The sequence below is a fragment of the Plectropomus leopardus genome, chromosome 18 (assembly GCF_026936395.1).
Source record: "Plectropomus leopardus strain MGB_pleo_1.0 chromosome 18, ASM2693639v1, whole genome shotgun sequence".
Lineage (NCBI taxonomy): Eukaryota > Metazoa > Chordata > Actinopteri > Perciformes > Serranidae > Plectropomus > Plectropomus leopardus.
Window position 1 is genome coordinate 17,028,124 of NC_142193.1, and position 19,116 is coordinate 17,047,239.

A 19,116-nucleotide genomic window follows, 5' to 3' on the forward strand; every position below is an offset into this window, starting at 1 on the left:
ACAGAGCAGCCCAGATGTCCTGTTTTCCCAGCAGCTTTGCTCCAGCTCTTCTCAGGGAATCTGAAAGCACTTTAAAGTCAGCTGAAGCCAAAATAAATCCAGCCATGTTGGTTCCTGGTGGGCTGGTCACCAATGGGAAAAGTATGGAGGCATCTTTTCTGAGTGCTCGAACTACCTGAACTGAACTTTACTCCTCAACAGCATGTATGTGGGCGAATTATGAGACAATGGGCCCCTGGGCACAGAAATGCAAAAGGCCTCACACTTTTCCTTCATCGGAGCAAGACACATAGACTTTTAGGTGGTTCTGTGTCTCTTTGTAGTTCCTTGGCATCACTGTGGTCTTTTTGTGCCTTTTGGGGTCTTTCCCTGGTTGGTTTGTGCTGATTTGTGATGGCCAGTAGGGCCCCTGATCTTTTGAGCCCCTTTGGATATTCGTTTTTTTTTTGTGATTTTGTGTCTCCTTGAGGTTGTTTTGGTTCTCAGAGGTCATTTTGTGTCTTTTTTTTGGTCATTTTGTGTGTCTTGGCAGTCTTTTTGTGTCTCTTTGTGGTTGTTTTGCCTGTTGTTGTAGCTATTTTGTGTCTCTATTTTGCATCTCTTTGTGGTCTTTTTGTGTCTTTCTGGTAGGTTTGTGTTAATTTGATTAAGGTTTTGCAAGTGAAAGTCAGGCAGTCCCCTAACACTTTTGGCACTTTTGGCCCCTGTGTCTGTGCCTGGTAGGCTTGTTCAATAATCCATACACGTGCAGGAGGTAAATGAGCTCTACTTTTACCACCACCCTGATACAATATTAATCCTTCCTACGAATATGTGATTTCTTTTCTACTGAAAGTTCCCACGTTTAAGCAGAGATGGGCACAAATACATCCAATAGTGTCTTCTTATAAATTACAAATGCTTGCTCATCAAATATATCACAATAAAATGCAAAAATACTGGTATGAGAGGTATAAAAGACCATATTTAGTTCTATTTATAGTATTTTTATATTCATCAATTAAATTCTTGCTTTGACTTTCTAATTTATTTTTATGTTGTTCTTTAATATAGTTTTTTAACTCACTCTGTTTTATTACTAATACCTTTTTATAGCTTTTGAATCTATTTTATTACATTTTCAAGACTTTTATTGTGTCTTGTTTATAGGTCTCAAATTGTTAAGTTGTTTTTGTTTTGTTGTTTTTGTAGTCTACACGTGCCCTGTTTTTTAATTGGCTTGTCAGTCGTGTGTGAGGCACTTAAAAGTGCACTAACCTGTATGAAAGGTGCTTTACAAATAGAGCCTGAATGAATAATTGGTGTTTCTTATTTGAAAATAAAATTGCATATTAACTAATGTATTTCAAACACAAGCTCTTAAAGTATTTTGTCACAAATTACATCTGTTTTTCTGTCCAGCAAAATACAAATGACAAACTGATTAGAAGTAATTAAATACGTATTTAAATACATGTAGTTAAAATACTGCCTCTGTGTATAAGACACAGTGAAACCTGAACTCCATCTGAAGAGCTTACTGTCCTTCTAAAAATGGCACAATGATTCAGGAATGAAACTTGGTCTCAGATGTGGGCAAGCTCGTACTCACCACGATCTAGTCAGCTGCAAACCTCTCCAATGCAGTGAGGACAAAAGGTTGACACATCTGCAGATACCAAAGATGCACCTTGTTGTCACTTAAATAAAAACCGTCTAGACTGTAGCTGCACCTCGATTGCAGTTTGACTGAGGTGTTTGACGTCTGTAATCAAAACCAGACGTGATTTAGTGTTGATTACAGTTCAGTGTTGGCTAAATGCTGTTAATCTAACGTCCAAAAATAGAGAAAAACATGGTATATATATTTTTTAAATAATTAACTGTAGAATTCATTAGAGCCAGCTGGTTTATGTTTCTTGCCCATTCACCCAGCCTATTACGCAACACAAGCAGTTGCTCAGGGCCCTTCTGGTGTCTGGACCCAGACACCAGACCCCCCCCCCCAGAAAGATTTGTTTTAATGAACACAAGATGAACAAAATCAAAGTTAAACTTCCTAAACAAAAAAATGACAACATGTGTGCCATTTTGCCAACAAATACAATAATCTCAGAGAATCTCATGCTGTGGAAATTGACAATTTATGAAGCCCAAGTTTGTAATTTACTGTCCCCAAAGAAACAAGCACTCCAAGGATTCAGTGGTAAAAACAAATCACATTTTTGCAGTTGTATTAGGTAGGATGAGCTAAACAAAATTAATGAAGTAGTCAAGAATAACAGTCAACACAGACAGCGATAAGTATCTTTGCAAGCTGTTCTTCAACAGTTTGCCAGCTATTGCAGCTAATGATTAAAGTTATATAGATTACATTTGGATGTTGGTTTAAAACTGTGATATAATTCCCATAACCATTAAATAAAGTCCTTACAGTGCCTACATGGCGCATGCTTCCAGTTTGGAATTTGTGTCACTACACGGTTTTCACTGAAATTTGACTCCTAGCAATCAACAGAATAGCATAAAAATCAATAAAAATAACATAAAAACATCTGTAAGGTCACCCACCAGCAGTATTCAAAAACATTATACAATAAGTGACCTATATGCCCCTACAACAAATACTGTTACATAAGAGGCACATTCACATTATAGACAAAATACATTCAGAGAATCCCCTGTCCAGTCACAGTATACATGTGGCATGTCCATGTCATCTTTTTTATATTTGTTATATCTGTTCGATCCATTCCTTGCAAGCCCTTATAATTTCCTAATTTTTTGAGTCACTTAAATACATCACCAGACTTGGCATCGCAGGATCCTCTCATTAAAGGCAGGTATGTTAATGAGTTGAGAAGGGGAAGGCACCAAGAGGTCAGTCTTCAACTGCCATGTGTTTGGTTAAATCTTAGTTTTATTATTTGATGAATTTGTTTTTATCTCCATTGATTTGATCTTTGTTTTTGTGAAGGCCCGACTCAGCAACTTTTCATACATCCTTCAAATCAGTTAACTCTTGAACTGCCGGAAGTGCCCTGGATCATCACACCAAACTGTGAGTACAACCAAAGGCAGCGAGTTGTCGCTGAGCGGCTATTTCAACCTAAATAGATGACATCATGATGGGGTCTAATTGCTTAAGGTCTTGTCACATTTCTTATACTTGTGCACATGTGTAAAAAAAAGTATTTGTTTGACTCTGAATGATTCTCTCGTTGTTGACACAAGGCATTTTATTGTGAAACATTTGCAGGACCATGTTATTGACAATGCAGGAGCTTGCACAACTTCATAAATGAATATAATTTGTGCTTATAAATGTGGAAATACAGGACTCATAACAGCAGGCAGCTCTGCAGTAGCGCCGCAGCCACAACGCTGCCAGTGTGAACACTGCAAGCATAAAACGCACTGCAGTTTGGTGGGGTTTGTGTCACGCGCTGTTTAAACATGCAGTGTGTTCCAGGCGTTAGTCTTTACATGCTTATCTGTACATTATGTTTTCTTTACTAATATTTACAATACAGATGTTGGTTTAGTGTCACGTTAAATGGCAACACATAACAAAGGAGACGGGGGACCAAATCCTGCTTAGGGCCCCCAAAAAGTCTTGGTCTGGCCCTGGATTTAACACATTTTTTTAGCTATGTGAAGACATGAAAATCCACTGGAAAACAAAAACAAAGTCTGTCCCTTGGATGTTGAGTAGCAGTAACTGAATGTACACGTACAGGAAAATGAAACACTGGAGATAACTAATGCCATCCTTTAAAATTTGCAAATAGCTCGTTCCTTTTACTCCCACTCAAACCAACTGGCACCTACACATCTGAAATAGCCAGCCCTGTCTGACCAAGACTGAAGTCTGATTTAGCATCAATTAAAATGCACTGCAGACCAAAACACTGAAGTAAAAATTGATCTCTGAGTGCCATTAGCTGTGGTGGCCCAGGTGGGAATAAGACCTTTTACCTAACAATGTGAGTGCCCTGAACAGATCCTAAAGCAACAGGACAGTGTTTACTTTTGCTTCTCATCATCTAAAAATACTGGGTGCAGGGGAAGTACTGGAAGGTATCACTTGGGGGGGGCAAATCCTGAAGCATGGAGTGTGTCAGTCACAGTGACAATTTTCAGCTACAAATAGGTAAAATGATAAACAGTGGTATTTTAAGATGTCATGGCTGATGTTGTGAGCCCTCTGACATCAGCTGCCATCATTTGAGCAATTTGCTGTGTTTGTTTTTCTGTCAAGGAAATTCGCAGTGAATGCACACATGGGGCAAAACATAATGGATGAGCGCATAAAAGGTTCAAAACCCTCCAGTGCTGACAAATCAGTGAGAACAACCACCACCCAACCACCACGAAGAGAGGGAGAGAGAGAGAGAGAGAGAGAGAGAGAGAGAGAGAGAGAGAGAGAGAGAGAGAGAGAGAGAGAGAGAGATGAGCGCGTTGTGGTGAAACCAATGTTTGCCGTCGAACTCCAGCAAATATGAGAATGGAAAGATAATGGCCCACACTGAACAGGATGACTGAACCTCGGCAATTATCAAATTGTGCCCCTTTATGATGCATTCTGACAAAACAAAAGCTGAAGAAGAGAGTCTGGACAGCAAGGAACAAAGGATCGCATGTGGTTTTTGGACATGTCCATCCTTTCTTCACACCATCCTGATGTACTGAGGGGGGATGAGTCCAGTGTAACATCTCGCTGAAATCACTGGATCCAACATCTCCATGGAGGAATAACTGGAGACTTCTGCTGCGGTGTGTGCGCGCACAGAGATGCCGTAGCTCTACATGAACCGCGATAGATTGAGTACTTTTATGGAAATTGTTCTCAGCTGAGAGACATACGGGCAGCAATAATACCACACCACACATACATACATAGAAGCCAGCGCCGTCGATCTGTGTGCCTCTGCAATAAGTGGCTGATAAAAAGCAATAAATTCTCTAAAATAAATACAGTCATTCGATTGTGCGCCATGGGCGACGAGGCGTCAAACTTCAGGGGAAGCAGCAGGACCGGTGTCTCATCACCAAAACGCAGGACTGGTGAGGATCACGGCAGAGCGGAGACTCTACTACATTAAAACTGATCACCACTGAGAACAATGAGATTAATGATTTTTGGATGACTTGTCAGCTCACCACTGTGACAGTTTTTGATGTTATTCAGAAAACAAGCTTCAGATCCGGGCTGTGCTGGACTTGGTCACTTTGATTTGTTCGCTCAAGTAGAAGAAAGGGACATGAAACGTTTTGTGCTTGAAATAAACGAATACAGCCATATCATTTAATCAATAAGTTTAAAGGGGATCTTAATTTTTTTTATTTTTATTTTTTATTTTGCACTATGATGGAACCACCACCATGCTCGAAGAAGAGCCTCTCCCTGTCGCTCCCGGTTCCCCGGGAAGGACAGGCGACTCTGAAGCCTCCGCAGCATCTCTGGAGACAACCCCGGACCCCAATCAAAATCAAACACCGGGGCTACTCCGACACCGACCGGCATCACCACCGGCACATGGAGCGCTCAGACGCCGTGGATACGAGCGACCGACCAGGACTGAAAAAGTCTCGAATGTCCTGGCCATCCTCCTTCCACGGGACCACAAACACATCCATCGGAAATTGTGTCGGGAATAAACGGTAGGCGAGAGAGGGGAGTTCATTCCAAACATCCCAATAATAGCCCATGACAGCCCACAAGGCATATGTGTAAACGAGAGGGAGAGAGGGGGGGTGCATTTTAATGAGTGCGTAATAACGCAGTGTGCCTGAAGGGTTAACTGATATGAAGCGCTTTCTACCGGGAGGCGGGACGCGTGGGTTTTCGGTGCTGATGCGTTATGCGTCTTTGGATAGACTGTCAGATGGGTATGAAGCGCAAACCAGTCCGCCCACTCGAAAACGCAAGAGCAGCATCTGTAAATACCAGTAAGATTATTAAGGGCGTCCACATGTTACATGTAACTAAGTGACACGAGGTACAGTCGGTTTAATGGCACCAAAGGTCTAGTGCGTGCGCTCGAGCGTGCAGCACTGAGATATCAGCGTCCAGGCCTTTTATCATCTTGTTTGCAGAGGGAGGTTTGGGGGCCCCGTGGGCGGAGGAGCAAAAGTGAACCCACCCCAACTCCCGTTTACTCGGATGCACCCTGCTGGAGTGCCCTTTAGCAAGGCACTGAGTCTCTGTCTCAAAGGATATGATGCTGACCCCCCCTAGGTGTGGTGGATGAGGTGGGGGCTACATTGAAAAAAACCCCTATGGCAATGATACTCAATATATGGCCCGCTGACCAAATCAGGCCCCCCTGACAGGGTGTCCAGCGGCCCCCCAACCCTTTTCTAATTCACAATAAAAGTAAAGCGATTCACACTGAGAACTGTTTTTGTACACATAAGGTGCCGGAGTGCATAAAGTATCAAAGTAGAGCTAGTTTTTTTTTTAAAAAAGTGCCAATGGAGGATCCCTCGAAACCCCCAACAGACGTACTAGCCCCTAATGCCCTAAAATCCTAGATATGTCCTAAATTCCTTGAAAATGTCCTAAAGTCCAGAATCCTTGAAATGTTCTAATATCCGAGAAATGTCCTAAATCCAAGAAACGTCCTAAAATCTGTGAAACGTCCTTAAATCCTAGAAATGTAAGAAAATCCTAGAAATGTCCTAAAGTCCTTGAAACAGGTATGTGGCTGCTGCGACTGGCCCCTGGCCTCCTGTTATTTTGCAGAAGTGGCCCCCAGGCAAATCAAGTTGAGTACCCCTGCCCTATGGTATAAATAAGATATGATAAAGTTATGAAGTGTGACATGGACTGTCACACAGATGGTTTCAGACAGAATCTAATTGGCACACCAGGGCTACTCTCTGATCACATATGACAGTAAAAAAAAGAACATTCGGGAGAGGACATCAAAAACAGCACTATTATATGATATGCAAACTTCACCAACTAACAACTCGTCCAACACTTAAATCAAATTACTCCATGCATGTTAATCAGGCAGATTAGATTAACAGCATTTCATTAAGTGAGTCATGGAACGATACAATTTGTATTGCTTTGTCCTTAGACAACGATTGCTCTGTTTATCCTTTTAAAAATACAGAACATGGTTGTTTTTATTGTTAAACAGCTGCTTTATTTCATAGAGCAAGACACATTTACAGCCTGTTCAGTGTGGACAGGAGTTAGGTGACTCATTTATGTTACGTTTCACATGTTCATAAAAGGGGGTTTCTAGGAGAGAGGCTATAAATGCTGGTTTTTCTGGTCGCTTCGTCTTCCACTCTGTCCTTTGAGTGACCTGAATCCCCAGATGTTCCAAGTCAAGGAGTTAGTTTACATGTTTCTTACTCCCTTATTATGTCCCAAATGTGCTCCTTTCAGAAGAGTAACACATTTAACAAGGTGATTATTAGATTAATAACACACCCTGTCAGCCTGCTGCGTCTCAAGAGGACTTTTGGGGTCCTGTTTTTTTTCTTTTTTTTTTTTTTTTTTACTCCTGTTATTGTTTGTTTTCTTTCTTTCATTTTTTTAATGCCACAGACGGCCTTCCCGGCAGGCCCCTGGGAGAAGGGCCAACTCCAGCTGACTGTAGGAAGGGCTGATTTGTATTTCAGTCCTCGGGACACGCTCAGAGGCAGTCCAATCTTTAGTGCATTGGGACCGACTCTGCCTGGCCTTCTCCTTCTGTGGGCGGCAAACCATGAGAGGGCAGAGGGAGAGAGAGACGTAATTCGATTCCAACAGTTCTCAGAGCGCACCAAGCTGGCTCCAACTGTGTGTGTTCATGTGAGTGTGTGTGCCTTAGCACATCCATGAGGTGATGTGTAAGGTCTGTGGGTGTTTGTACTACACACTGGTCAGGAAGGAGGGTGCATGGAGGAATGGAGGCTGGTGGATAAATGTTTTGTGTCATGAGTAGCGGTGAAATGCAGCGTGTGTAGTGTGTGTGTGTGTATGGGTGTAGATATATTTGTGAGTGGGCTGTGCACAGGTTAGCGTCTGACCTGTAGCCTGTATGAATTGCAATAGGCCTCATTTTATGTGTTTTCATATCAGTGTGAGGCCAGAGGGATTTTCATTGGGTTCATATTGTTTTCCATGTTTTTTTGTTTGTTTTGTTTGTTTTTTTTTTTCCATATGAGAGCGATATATTCTGCATTGTTACTGATGTCCAAGTAAAAGACGCTTCAAGCTGGATGCCTTATCTCCTCTTCTCGCCTCATCTGGATTTATCAGGCTTTATGAACAGCTAGGCACTCTGTTTTTAGCTCAAGGCTAGTTTGTGTTGTGTCCAGCCTATGAAAGGCAGCACCACACACATCTGCTCTCACTACTGTTCTCAACGCCAGGAAATATCATTTCACTAAACCTTAAGACATGGGGAAAAAAGACAGGCAATAACTGGGAATTGCCCCCTAATAATGCTTGTATTGACAAAAGTCTAAGTTACTTAAAATCATTGATTACCAAAAGGTTTGAGCAAAAATTTGATGCTTAATACTCTTCTGCTGAGATTTTTAAATTGAAACTGAGACTTCAAGTCCAGTTGCCAGAAGAAAATGTTGGCTTTGAACATTTATGCAAATTACAAATATTACATTTGTATTTTTAATATAGATCATGCCAACGTTTCTTAAGTGACGTAGTTTAGATTTCATATAATATATGTATTGAATTTTTCATTAGGAGGTAGCTAAGGGTGCCAAGTTACAGACCAATGTTCAAGACCAACAAACAACAAAACTGGATTTTTTAATTTCCTTATGTTTTTGCGAGACATCGGCAGCATTCAGAGTGGTGAATTTTTTTCTCCAGAAGCAGGTGATTTTTAGCGAGACATTGGCAGCATGTGCAGTGGTGACTGCGCCATCAAAAGTGGGGTTTTTTTTGCAAGACATTGTCAGCAATTGCGGCAATGATTGTGCCACTAAAAGCCTGTCTTTTTAGTAAGACAGTAGCAACAAAAGTGTGTTTGTTTTTAAGTAAGACATTGGTAGTATTTCCAGCAAGCGATTATACCCCCAAAAGTGGGTGATTTTTAGTGAGACAATGGCTGTATTTCTAGCATTTTTAAGCCAAAATGCTATCTTTCCTAACCATTGCCAAGTGTTTTTTTAAGCCTAAACATTTGTCAACCAAAGCGTTGCTGAAATACAAAGAAATGAAAGTTCCAACCTATCTGCTATAGTACAAATGTAAAATATCTGTTTGCCGGTTGCACCTCGCCCATATTTATTCTGATCATGCGGTTGTGAAATCAGGACACAGTTCACAGTTTTTTTTGCCACGATGAAGCACGTAAGGTCAAATTTATTTGGGCAGGAACATAAAGTGACTTTGTCATCGCAGTGTGAGAAAAGTAATTGGTCTTTGATTGGTTGGACACTGATCGACCCATCGATGACCTTTGTGTCTTGAGGAATCAGACCGTTCAATCACTGAAGTAGTTGGTCAAGACCTCATCTGGAGGTCCGAATGGTCAATCAGCCTGAGAGATGCTGGTGAAATTGTTTGGGACAAGGGTCGTACAAAAGCAGATTGCGTTGTGTTACTGTAATTGATCCACTTGCTTTAGAAAATGAAGCTACCCCAACAATCAGCAGTTGAGGGATGGATAGCATACAAGAGGGATTCTGGGTGCTGTTTAGCATAATTGTTTGAAGAATCTACAATGTAATTGTCTACGACTGTTTTCACTTGTCTATTTTTGTCTCTCTGTTGTATCGTACAAAATGGCAGTCTTAGTGGCAATCACCCCCCCCTTGGAGTGTCGGTCTGCCTCCTCATCCGTCCCCGGTGTCTTTTGTTCGACCGTCTTGTCAGTCCTTTTGTCAGAGGATGCTAATATGAGCGTATCAGTCATCAGGTCCCATGCCCAATACGCTCTGGGAAGTTCCAACATGAAAATGACTGACTGACACTGAACGAGTAACAGCTCTTTCCGCAATTCTGTTGCTATGGTAACTTGTTTTGTGCATTTGTAGAATAGATTTCATTTACCCAAAAAAGGCAAAAGCTTACAGGCACTTGATGGGCTTGACTGTATAATTTGTCAGTATGTAGCAGATCCATCAGAATGTGCATCATGACTTGTATGTTTATAAGGTGAAAAAGTGAATATTAATACACCTCTGCTGAAGAGCTGCAGTCTGACGATAGTTTAATCACAGCACAGAGCTGGTTTCCTGTTCAGTCCTCTGCAACAATTTCAAACCAAAGCCTCCCTCCCACCCTCCCTCACCCACCTCTTCATGCATTCTTTACACCTTGTTTTTCTCCCCCCCAAGCTGGGATCCAGGGGTGATTTGTAAGCCGAAGCTGCTCTTTTGCCTGCCTGACTGGCCGGCTGCCATGATAATTTAGTTCATAATGAGGTACAGCTCTAGTTAATTACCGCACCAGCTGTATTTTGTTGTTGATCATATATTTACATTTCTGCACTCTAGAAACAAAAAAAGTCTCATGCAAAGCGTATTCATGAATTATCCCAACAAATGTGTTTTAATAGCGTTAAGTAATAGACCTCTTATCTCGTTTGTGTAGCAGAAACATCTGTTTAAGCTACAGATTGCACCCTTCTGTGACTACACTGTGCTTTTCTCACTACTCTCAGCGCTAATTAGTATCTGGAGGCAGTTCATGTACTGGAACGGCGCTCGCTATTGGTTGGCTCAGGCAGATCCCACAGACCTCGGGTAAAATCCCTCTGAGATCTTTTAGCAATGACACCACGCAGGTTGTTTTGCTCGAAGGGGATGTATTTGCAGCTCTCATCCGAGGTCTGACTCTGTGTTTGTCATCTGCTCATCACTTTGTCTCACTGGGGGAAGCTCGCACAGGCTTCTCAGATACTCAGGCCACCGGTAACCGCATTTAGCGCAGTCAGTTTGCTTCGTAAATCGGCTGGAAATCTTGGCAACTTTGCATTTTAATTACTTTCACACTGAATCCACTTGAAGCGGTGATACACTAGTCATTTGTTTTTTTGTGTGTGTTTTTTTTGACAAGTGTGGATGGGCAAGGATCCCAGCAAGAAGAAACAAAGTGAGCCAGGGCATCAGAAAATTCAAGTTGCACAACAACTCCACCTGTTACCCAATAAATATCGCCCAGTTTGGTGCAAATTGTCAGCTTACATTTCGTCTAGAACAGCACCCAGTCCTTGAAAAAGTATTTCAATACTGGAAAGATGGTCTAAGCTGTTTTTGCAGTAGAAACTGGTGCTACATGACCAGAGATAACAGAGGAGAGGGGCTGTGGCATTCACTTTTGCTCAAGCGGTAGAAAACATGCAACTTTTGGACCAGCGAACACTCTTGGTGGTCAGGGGTGAATTATCAGACCGTGAGACCTTGGGATCAAAAATGCAAAACCCCCCTACCTCTCCTAAAAAGAATTTTTTGTTGTTGTTTTCCATCTCTTTTTTGTTGTAATGCATCTTAAGTTGTTTTGTGGCCCTTTAAGGTAATTTTGTGTCTTTTTTGGTTGTTTCACCCTTTTTGTAGTTAATTTGTGGGTTCTTTTGCATGTGTTTGGGGTCATTTGCCTCTCCTGTTCGGTACATGTTATTTGATTGACAGTTCACAGGTGAGGGCCAGGGGGAGCCTGACACTTTGGGCCCCTGGGCCTGTGCCCAGTAGGCCCATTCAGCTATCTTCCATGCTGCTGGTGGATCATGTAATGCAAGTTTGTCTATTTTTGCACAGGAAACAATATGACAGCTGGCCGGTAATAAAGAATCTGGAATTGCAGCCAAACAGTGCACTAAAACATTTTTCATGACATTTTACATGACAAATAGACACAACAGTAATAGAATCTTGTTTTTTATTGAATTAGTCCTGCCTAGTTTTACAGTTTGATCTGAGTTTGAGGGGAAGAGAGGGGCGGGTATCTCTCTCTATCTGCTTCTATACTCTTTGTGTTGGTGGTGACGGGCACACAAAAATGCAGAAGTACAAGCTGTAGTTTGAGTAACAGCCAGGCCCTCAGGAAGTGCGAAGATGAGCTGGGAGATCTGGGCGTTGGTAAGATGAGTGGGCAGTTTACCACAGTTCATCTACACCTAAGACCCATTGTTGTGATACAAAGCTGGTTGAAAACCCTTCACGGTATCCCTTTAATGCCTTTTCATAATCCTACTTTGTCAGGTGCATTAAATCATTTTGATGCAACTTTCTGCCAGTTTATTATACGACAGTTTCTTTTCTCAAGATGTCCAGTATGATTGCAGTAAGCTTCATGCTGGCCTTTTTTTTTTCATCTCGTCTTATCTAATAATATTGTTTGAATCCCTCTTTTGTTCATAAAAATTACAGCCTTTGATTGCTGTCTTTATCTCTTTTTGATCCTGTATCCTCTCAGTTCTTCATCTCACCCCAGTGTAAATGGGGAGCATTGATTCCATCTCTATTTCTGTTCTCCGCTTTGTCTCCCTATTGTGTGGCCCGTCTCGCTGGTTCCCTGTAGCTTCTAAGATTCTCTCTGATAGCCTTGTTCTTGCTTACAGCGGCATTAAGCGCACAGTTTCTCTGTCATAAATCTATCTATCATTTCATCCCACTCTCCGTCTCTTTGTCCACTGAGATCATCAGCTGCTTGCAGAGTCTCTCCCCCCTCGAAGCCATATCTGAATCTCAAAACCTTCATATCCCCAGTGGTGAAATGAGCTGCCCACCACTGACAGTGTGCAGCGCCTCATCTCTTCCTATATTCTTCTCCTTAAAGGTATTTTACGCTGATGCAATTTTTCATTCTTACTTGAAAAATCACAGGCTTCAAGGCTAGAGCAGACACAAACACCTTCATCATATGGCTGGCAATCAGCTGCCATTTAAGAGGGAGTTCAAACAGACCTGTGCATCAAAGAGCAGTCTATTTGAAGGAAAACAGTTCATAATGATGAAAATACACACTAAAAATGTTTGAATTCAGAATGTGATGCTTTCTTGTGTTACAAAAAAAAGCTTTTTAGTAGTAGTAATGGTAAATTATTTTTAAAGTCCATAGGCACTAAGAGGAACTAAAAGGGAAAGCTTTTTTAGTGTAATCAAGTCACCCACTTCAAACCAAGAAAAAGGTCCTCACTGCTGAGACTCTGGAGAATTTAAATGTCAAAATGCGTGTTCAGTTTCAAAATAAGTGGTACTCTTTCACCTCGCAGCAAACAGCTCCGCTTGGGAGAAAGCTCTAACCTGAAGCTCATTCTGGTTTAGATTTTCCTCTCAAGGCACAAGAGTGAGCCTGATATTGAGTCCATGTTGCGTCTCAGCAGTTGATACAGACCACAATTCAGATATAGTTGGTGGTCTCTTCTGCCACTGTAGCACGGAGAGAACGACCCCGCCGAAATGCGATTCAGGCTGTTGTCTTAGTGTAAATCTGTCTGAATGACTGAGGCTGACAAACCCTCTGTCAGCTGTGTGCCAGTGCACACTACACAGTGGAGCAGAAAGAACAAATAGCGTACACCTGTCGGGCAGAGCGCTGTGTCAGACTAATGCGAGGTGCGTCCGGGGAGCGCGGGAAGAGCCTAGTTCAAAACAAGAACTCACAACAAATCAGAGCTGGAAGGGATGAAGGAGTGCACCTGGAGACCATGCTTGGCATGGACAGACACAGATGCTCGTTCAACTGATGCCAATGTCTCATCTGAGGTATCACTTCCAGACCTCCTGCCCCGGGACAGTGCTGTTGCCCAAAAATCACTGGCAGATTATCAGCTTCACTGGATGATTATGAAAGAGTGTCAGTCCTGTTTAGAGAAGAGGGACAGATGGCATTAATAGTGGCGTAACATGTCACAGACTTCCGTACTGTACTGTGTGGCCAGGTCCCAGCAAACATGACCCAAAGCTTTGTTCAGAAGTTCATTTATCAGTCTGTTCTGTCTTCCTATAGACTTTGCTGCCCATATATCCTTTTAATAATGAGACAGTGTTGACACATATTTACAGTGCGCCTGAGACAGAAATAGTCCTATAGCAGGAGATTGTTTGTTTTTGTCCACTCTTGGTCTGACTCAGCTCCATTGTTGTTTTGTGAGCTTGATTGGAAAAATGCTGCAACTAATGGCAAATCACATTCAGGCAGTATCAAAACAATAACAGCACAGGGGCTTGCTAAATGTGTCATTAAATATTTCATAGCATTCTTATTTGGTAAGGAGAAAATTAAATCAGCTGGACAATATTTATTTGAGCTGCTGTTGTAAAATCTTATCAGCAGTGCATTGCTTTAGGTTAGGTTACTGCCCTTTATGCATACTGGTGTACAGGGCAGCAAAAATATCCACTCCTGTCTGTTTAAGGCAGGAGTAGGCAACATGCAGCTCTGGAGCCATATGCAACTTTTTAGCCCCTTTCTAAGTTTTTAATGTGGTTACTGGCTCACTAGGATCTTGAATCTAACAGATCGCTGACTTCTGCTGGTATGTTATTTCCTCTTATGCAAGTGCAGAGTCTGCATGCTAGTTGGCCGTTAGCTGTGGTCCTCGGAGTGAGTCCAAGCACAACTTTTTGTCTGAGAAACAGGCAACATGATGCAATGCAATAGTCAACCTTCCTTGCCACTTGTTCTTCGATGTCAGATTGGTGTGGCTGGGCCTTAATCCCCTGCCATATTTTAATAGCAGTGGCTACAGTGGTCTTGAGTCTCCCCAGTTTGGCTAGGTATGGATTCCAAATCTAAAAAAGGAAAAGTCTCTGGAAATTGAGAATTTAATAATGTATCGACATATGTGTTTGGTTTTCACTACCAATGCTGCAAGGTAAGTACCAAACAATCATTGAAAACAGGTGAAGAGTAGCCACCTTGTCCCGAAACATATTAATGGATGCTCATCTAGACCATTTTGTTATGTTGATAGGCTAATTTAGATATAATAGGCTGTGTTACCTTCAATATAAGGCTGAAATATGTGGTTCCAGACAACCTTTTTGGTTTACAGGCCAAAATAATCTGCTCTCTCTCCACCGTTTGATGCCAGGTTTCCTCGGTTCTTCTCTTCTTCTGCTTTCCATCTGATTTTCAGTGCAGGGCAGTTCCTGTCATCCTGGTCTCTTTGCATGATGTGTCCAATCCATCTCCACTACCTTGTCATGATGATGGTGCCCATGCTCTCTTGATTGAATAAAGAAAGTAGTTGTTGGTTGGAGATGGTATTAGGCCAGACATTACACTGGAGTTCTCTTTAGGCATCTTGTGTCGACAGCTTGGAAAGGTCTGTCATTTTTCAGCATTGTGAGCTGTATAGCCGGGTAGAAAGAACAGTTATGGCACAGTTTGAGCTCGGTGTTGATGCTGACTTCCACACGTTCAATTCAATTCAAAAACACTTTATTCATACCCAAGGGGCAATTTAGAGCATAAAAAACTATACATGATGACAATGACCTAAAAGACAAGAAATAAAAGAAAACAATGACATGGGGGAAAAAATGCAACAAATAAAGTTGCAATAAATAAAAAGCTGTAAACATTACAATTGAAATAAAAGTAGTGCAAGTTATGCACTAGCAAGTGTATGAGGTATATGAATGCTGACAGATAGCAGCAGGACTAATTTCCAGTGTGTATGTGAGTACATGTATGAGTGCGGTGGGGGTCACGGGCTGGGGTGAGTAGAGGGGCAGAGATGGATGGGAGTTAAGGAGAATCCTTGCGGACAAAGGTTGCTTTTCTCCTCTGCGTCCTGCAGCCTGGACAGTGAAACCGGTGTCCTGAAAGGAGCCACTCCAACGCAGAGAACAAGATGTGTGAGGGGTCCTGTAAAATCCTTCCAGCTGACCTTAGTGTCTGCTGCTCATAGAGGGAGGAGAGGGCTCTGACAGAAAGTCTTTCACTGTGCTCTGTAAGCGGTTTCTGTCGTGGAGGCTTGTGGAATGGAACCAGCAGGTGAAAGAAAATGTGAGGACACATGGCGCAGTAGTACAACGATTGGAGGGTGTCCTTGCTGACCCCAAACGAGTTGAGCTTCCTCACAAGATACTGCTGCTGCTGGCATTTCCTGAAGATCTCCTCTGTGTTGGTGGCAAATTTTAGCTGGTGGTTGAAGATGATGCCCAGGTACCTGTACTCCTCAACGATCTGTTTGGGCCTCCCATGGATGGTTGTGGTGACTGTTGCAGCCAGTTCCCACTCTTTGTTGGAAAAAGTCACCCCCATCTCTTTGGTCCTGCCCATGTTCAGTTTCAAACAGGAGTTGTCACACCACTCCACAAATTCCTGTAGAGCTGAACTGTGGTGCTGTGAGGATCTTGAGAGGAGAGACAGGAGGACTTGACACCAAATGACAGTTTGGCTTGGTGGATCTGCAGTCATCAGTGTAGAGGATGAAAAGCAGCGGTGAGAGGACACAGCCTTGTGGGAAGCCAGTTGAGGTGTATAGGAGGCTGGAGAAGGTGTTATTGACCAGCACTCTTTGTGACCTGTTGATGAGGAAATTTATCATCCACAGAATCAGTTGATCATCCAGTTGGAAGCGGCTGGTGAGTTTCTCAGCGAGAATGTGTGGCTGCAGGGTGTTAAATGCTGAGGAGAAATCAGCAAATGGGAGTCTGCTCAGCATTCTGACAGTGTTGCTTGTCTTGCTGAGTCGGCTTTTGTATCGCAGCCTGTTCCTCCATCATATCTAACAGTGCTTCCAAGATATAAAAACACCAATGCTGTGGGAAGGTTCAGTCCATCTACATATATTGGTGGGTGTGGAAGACCAGTGCCAAGTCGTCTGCAGAGTCGAAATCTCTAAGTGTGGAAAAGAGTATCTGATGCCTGTGGGTTTGTCTTTAGGTCTTCTTTGCATCACCCAGTCTATGACCATACTTAAAAGTCGTGCTGACTTTATACTTTTTTTCCTCACTCCTGCTTTGACTTTGAAAAATAAGATTTAGGTTTCATACTGTGAAGCTCGTGTAAAAACTCTTGATGATGAGGATGATCAGTTTTGGAACCTCATAAAGGGACAGAAACTGTGCCTCTGTCTGTCCAGTCCTTTACTGAAGAAAAGTAGTAGTTTTTGAAGACACTTTATTACAAGTCAGAGTTCTGCCATTAAAACACTACTTTAGTAAAAATGCTCAGTACTTTATGTGATACTTTACTGTTTAAGCTGCTCAAGATGGAGCTTAAGGCTAAATATGTAGCTTAACCCTTTGAAAAGCAAATTAGTTTGATTTCTTTCAGAAACATGAGGAGCAGGCAATGAGCAATTTAACACGACATGGCCTAAACATTTGCCAAAAACTAGTGAAAAAAAAAGGTTACAAGAAAATTACCTGAAAAAAAAGTGCTGAAAAAAAGATTATTTTATAGATTTTTATTTTATTTTTTTCTGTAACATAATTTTGAATATGAAATTATTATAACTATAAATATAATTTCCTGGACATTTTCCCCTATTTTTTGGGATACTTATCTAGTAATCCTCCCCCTTTAAAAAACAAAAAAGCAAACAAAACAACTAGTTTTAAAGTTAATTTTTTGTTCACTAATTTCTTACAATTTGTGGGACATTTCTTGCTCTTTTTTTCTTCTTTTTTCCTATATTTTTGGAAAAAATCAAACTAATTGCTCAGGGTTCAAACAGTCAAATAGCTTGTGAACTGATTTCAATTCAGGTTTCAAAGTCTATCACAAAACAATGTATTTAATCAGATGATTCTTTTCTTTTTTTAAGTAAAATCTTAATTTGTGAAGTAACTCTATATGTCAAACAAGTGTAGTGGAGTTAAAAGAACAATATATCCCGCTTAAATGTAGTGCAGTAGAAGAATAAACCACAAAATGCTCATTTATATGCGTCTGATGACCTTCAGCAGGCCTCTCCCTCCAGGAACCTGGTGGGGGGGGGGTCAGGTCATCAGGAAGATTAAGCTCACCTGGTCGCTGCAAGACTATAAACTGGTGGCAGTCAGCCAGTCTCTCCCTCCTCTGGCTTCCACCCTGTTTGGGTTTTGTTAATTTTAGTTTTTCGCTACATAAATCTCCCTTTTATTTAGTCAACAAACATCTTTTCTATTTACAACTCGTGACGTCTTCTCTTCTTCATCCAGCCTTGTGCTGGGTTGGGACAAATTGGGAGATCGACCTGGATCAAATTGACCATGTTGGTAAGATGAAACATAATTTTAATGGTAATTTGGGTTTGACTCATATGGCATTTGGTTCAAGGTATCAGTTTGGCTTCTGTAGTTTTTGACTTTAGGTTTGATACCAGTTTTTTATGTTGATTTTTCTTGTAGCTCGATCTCTTTAAGTGGCATTAAAAGTGACACTGATGCAGTGTCTATTGTTTGGAGTAGGGATGCATGATAATATTGGCACATCATTGTTATTGGTAGGTAGTGGCTTTAAAATGGCCAACATGTTGATAATATCGGCATGTCATTGGCATCGACCAATATGCCAATGCCAGTATTGGCCAACACACTTCTTCTTATTTTGCGCAATGAACAATTATTAAATACACTGAAAAGCATTGTATTTTATGTCTCCATCTGCTGGTGGACCATCACAATAAGAGTATGCATGCATAATATGCTTGAAATGAAGACTTGTGATCACTAAAATTAGGTGGGGAAAAAAGTGGATATATCGATATCAGTTATTGGCCAAATTAATTATTATATATTGGCATATCGAATATCACCAAAAAATCCAACATCGTTCATCCCTACTTTAAAGTTTTGCAGAATGAGGAATGGGTCTTCACACACTCACTACTGTCTTGTGCATCGCCCCTCATATCTGGTTTTTTTTTGTCTGTCTTTCAACTTAGTCACTCTAATCTTGACTGTCTCTCTCTCTGGTCATAAAGATGCTTTCTCTGGTACCAAGGAAGAGGATGTCTGTGGGTGGATAAGCTGAAGGAAAAAAAATGGAATATTAGTGGGGTTTTTATGGAGATTGATGGGAGGTGCACTTTGTGTATTGTAAATTATCCTTGTGTTTTAAAGGGACTAAGGACTGGTTGGTTCAATGTGGAATGCAAAGTGTAGTGATGGAGGGGGGTGACGACCCTTTATAAGCAGGCCTCTCCCTCCAGGAGCCATTGGGTAAAGTCTGGTCATCATCATGCTGCATTGATGCGTATTGCCATTGCCAGTTTA

At 41.6% G+C, this 19,116-nt stretch overlaps 1 protein-coding gene across 1 annotated transcript in view; it reads left to right on the plus strand.

Moving 5' to 3' along the window:
• The first annotated feature begins 4,423 nt into the window (after positions 1-4,423).
• pde4a (phosphodiesterase 4A, cAMP-specific) overlaps positions 4,424-19,116 on the plus strand; it is a 65,852-nt gene continuing 51,159 nt past the window's right edge. Inside the window, exon 1 of the mRNA XM_042504345.2 lies at positions 4,424-5,643. Within this exon, the coding sequence (XP_042360279.2) occupies positions 5,348-5,643 (296 nt within the window). The 5' untranslated portion in view covers positions 4,424-5,347. The remainder of the gene's footprint in view (positions 5,644-19,116) is intronic.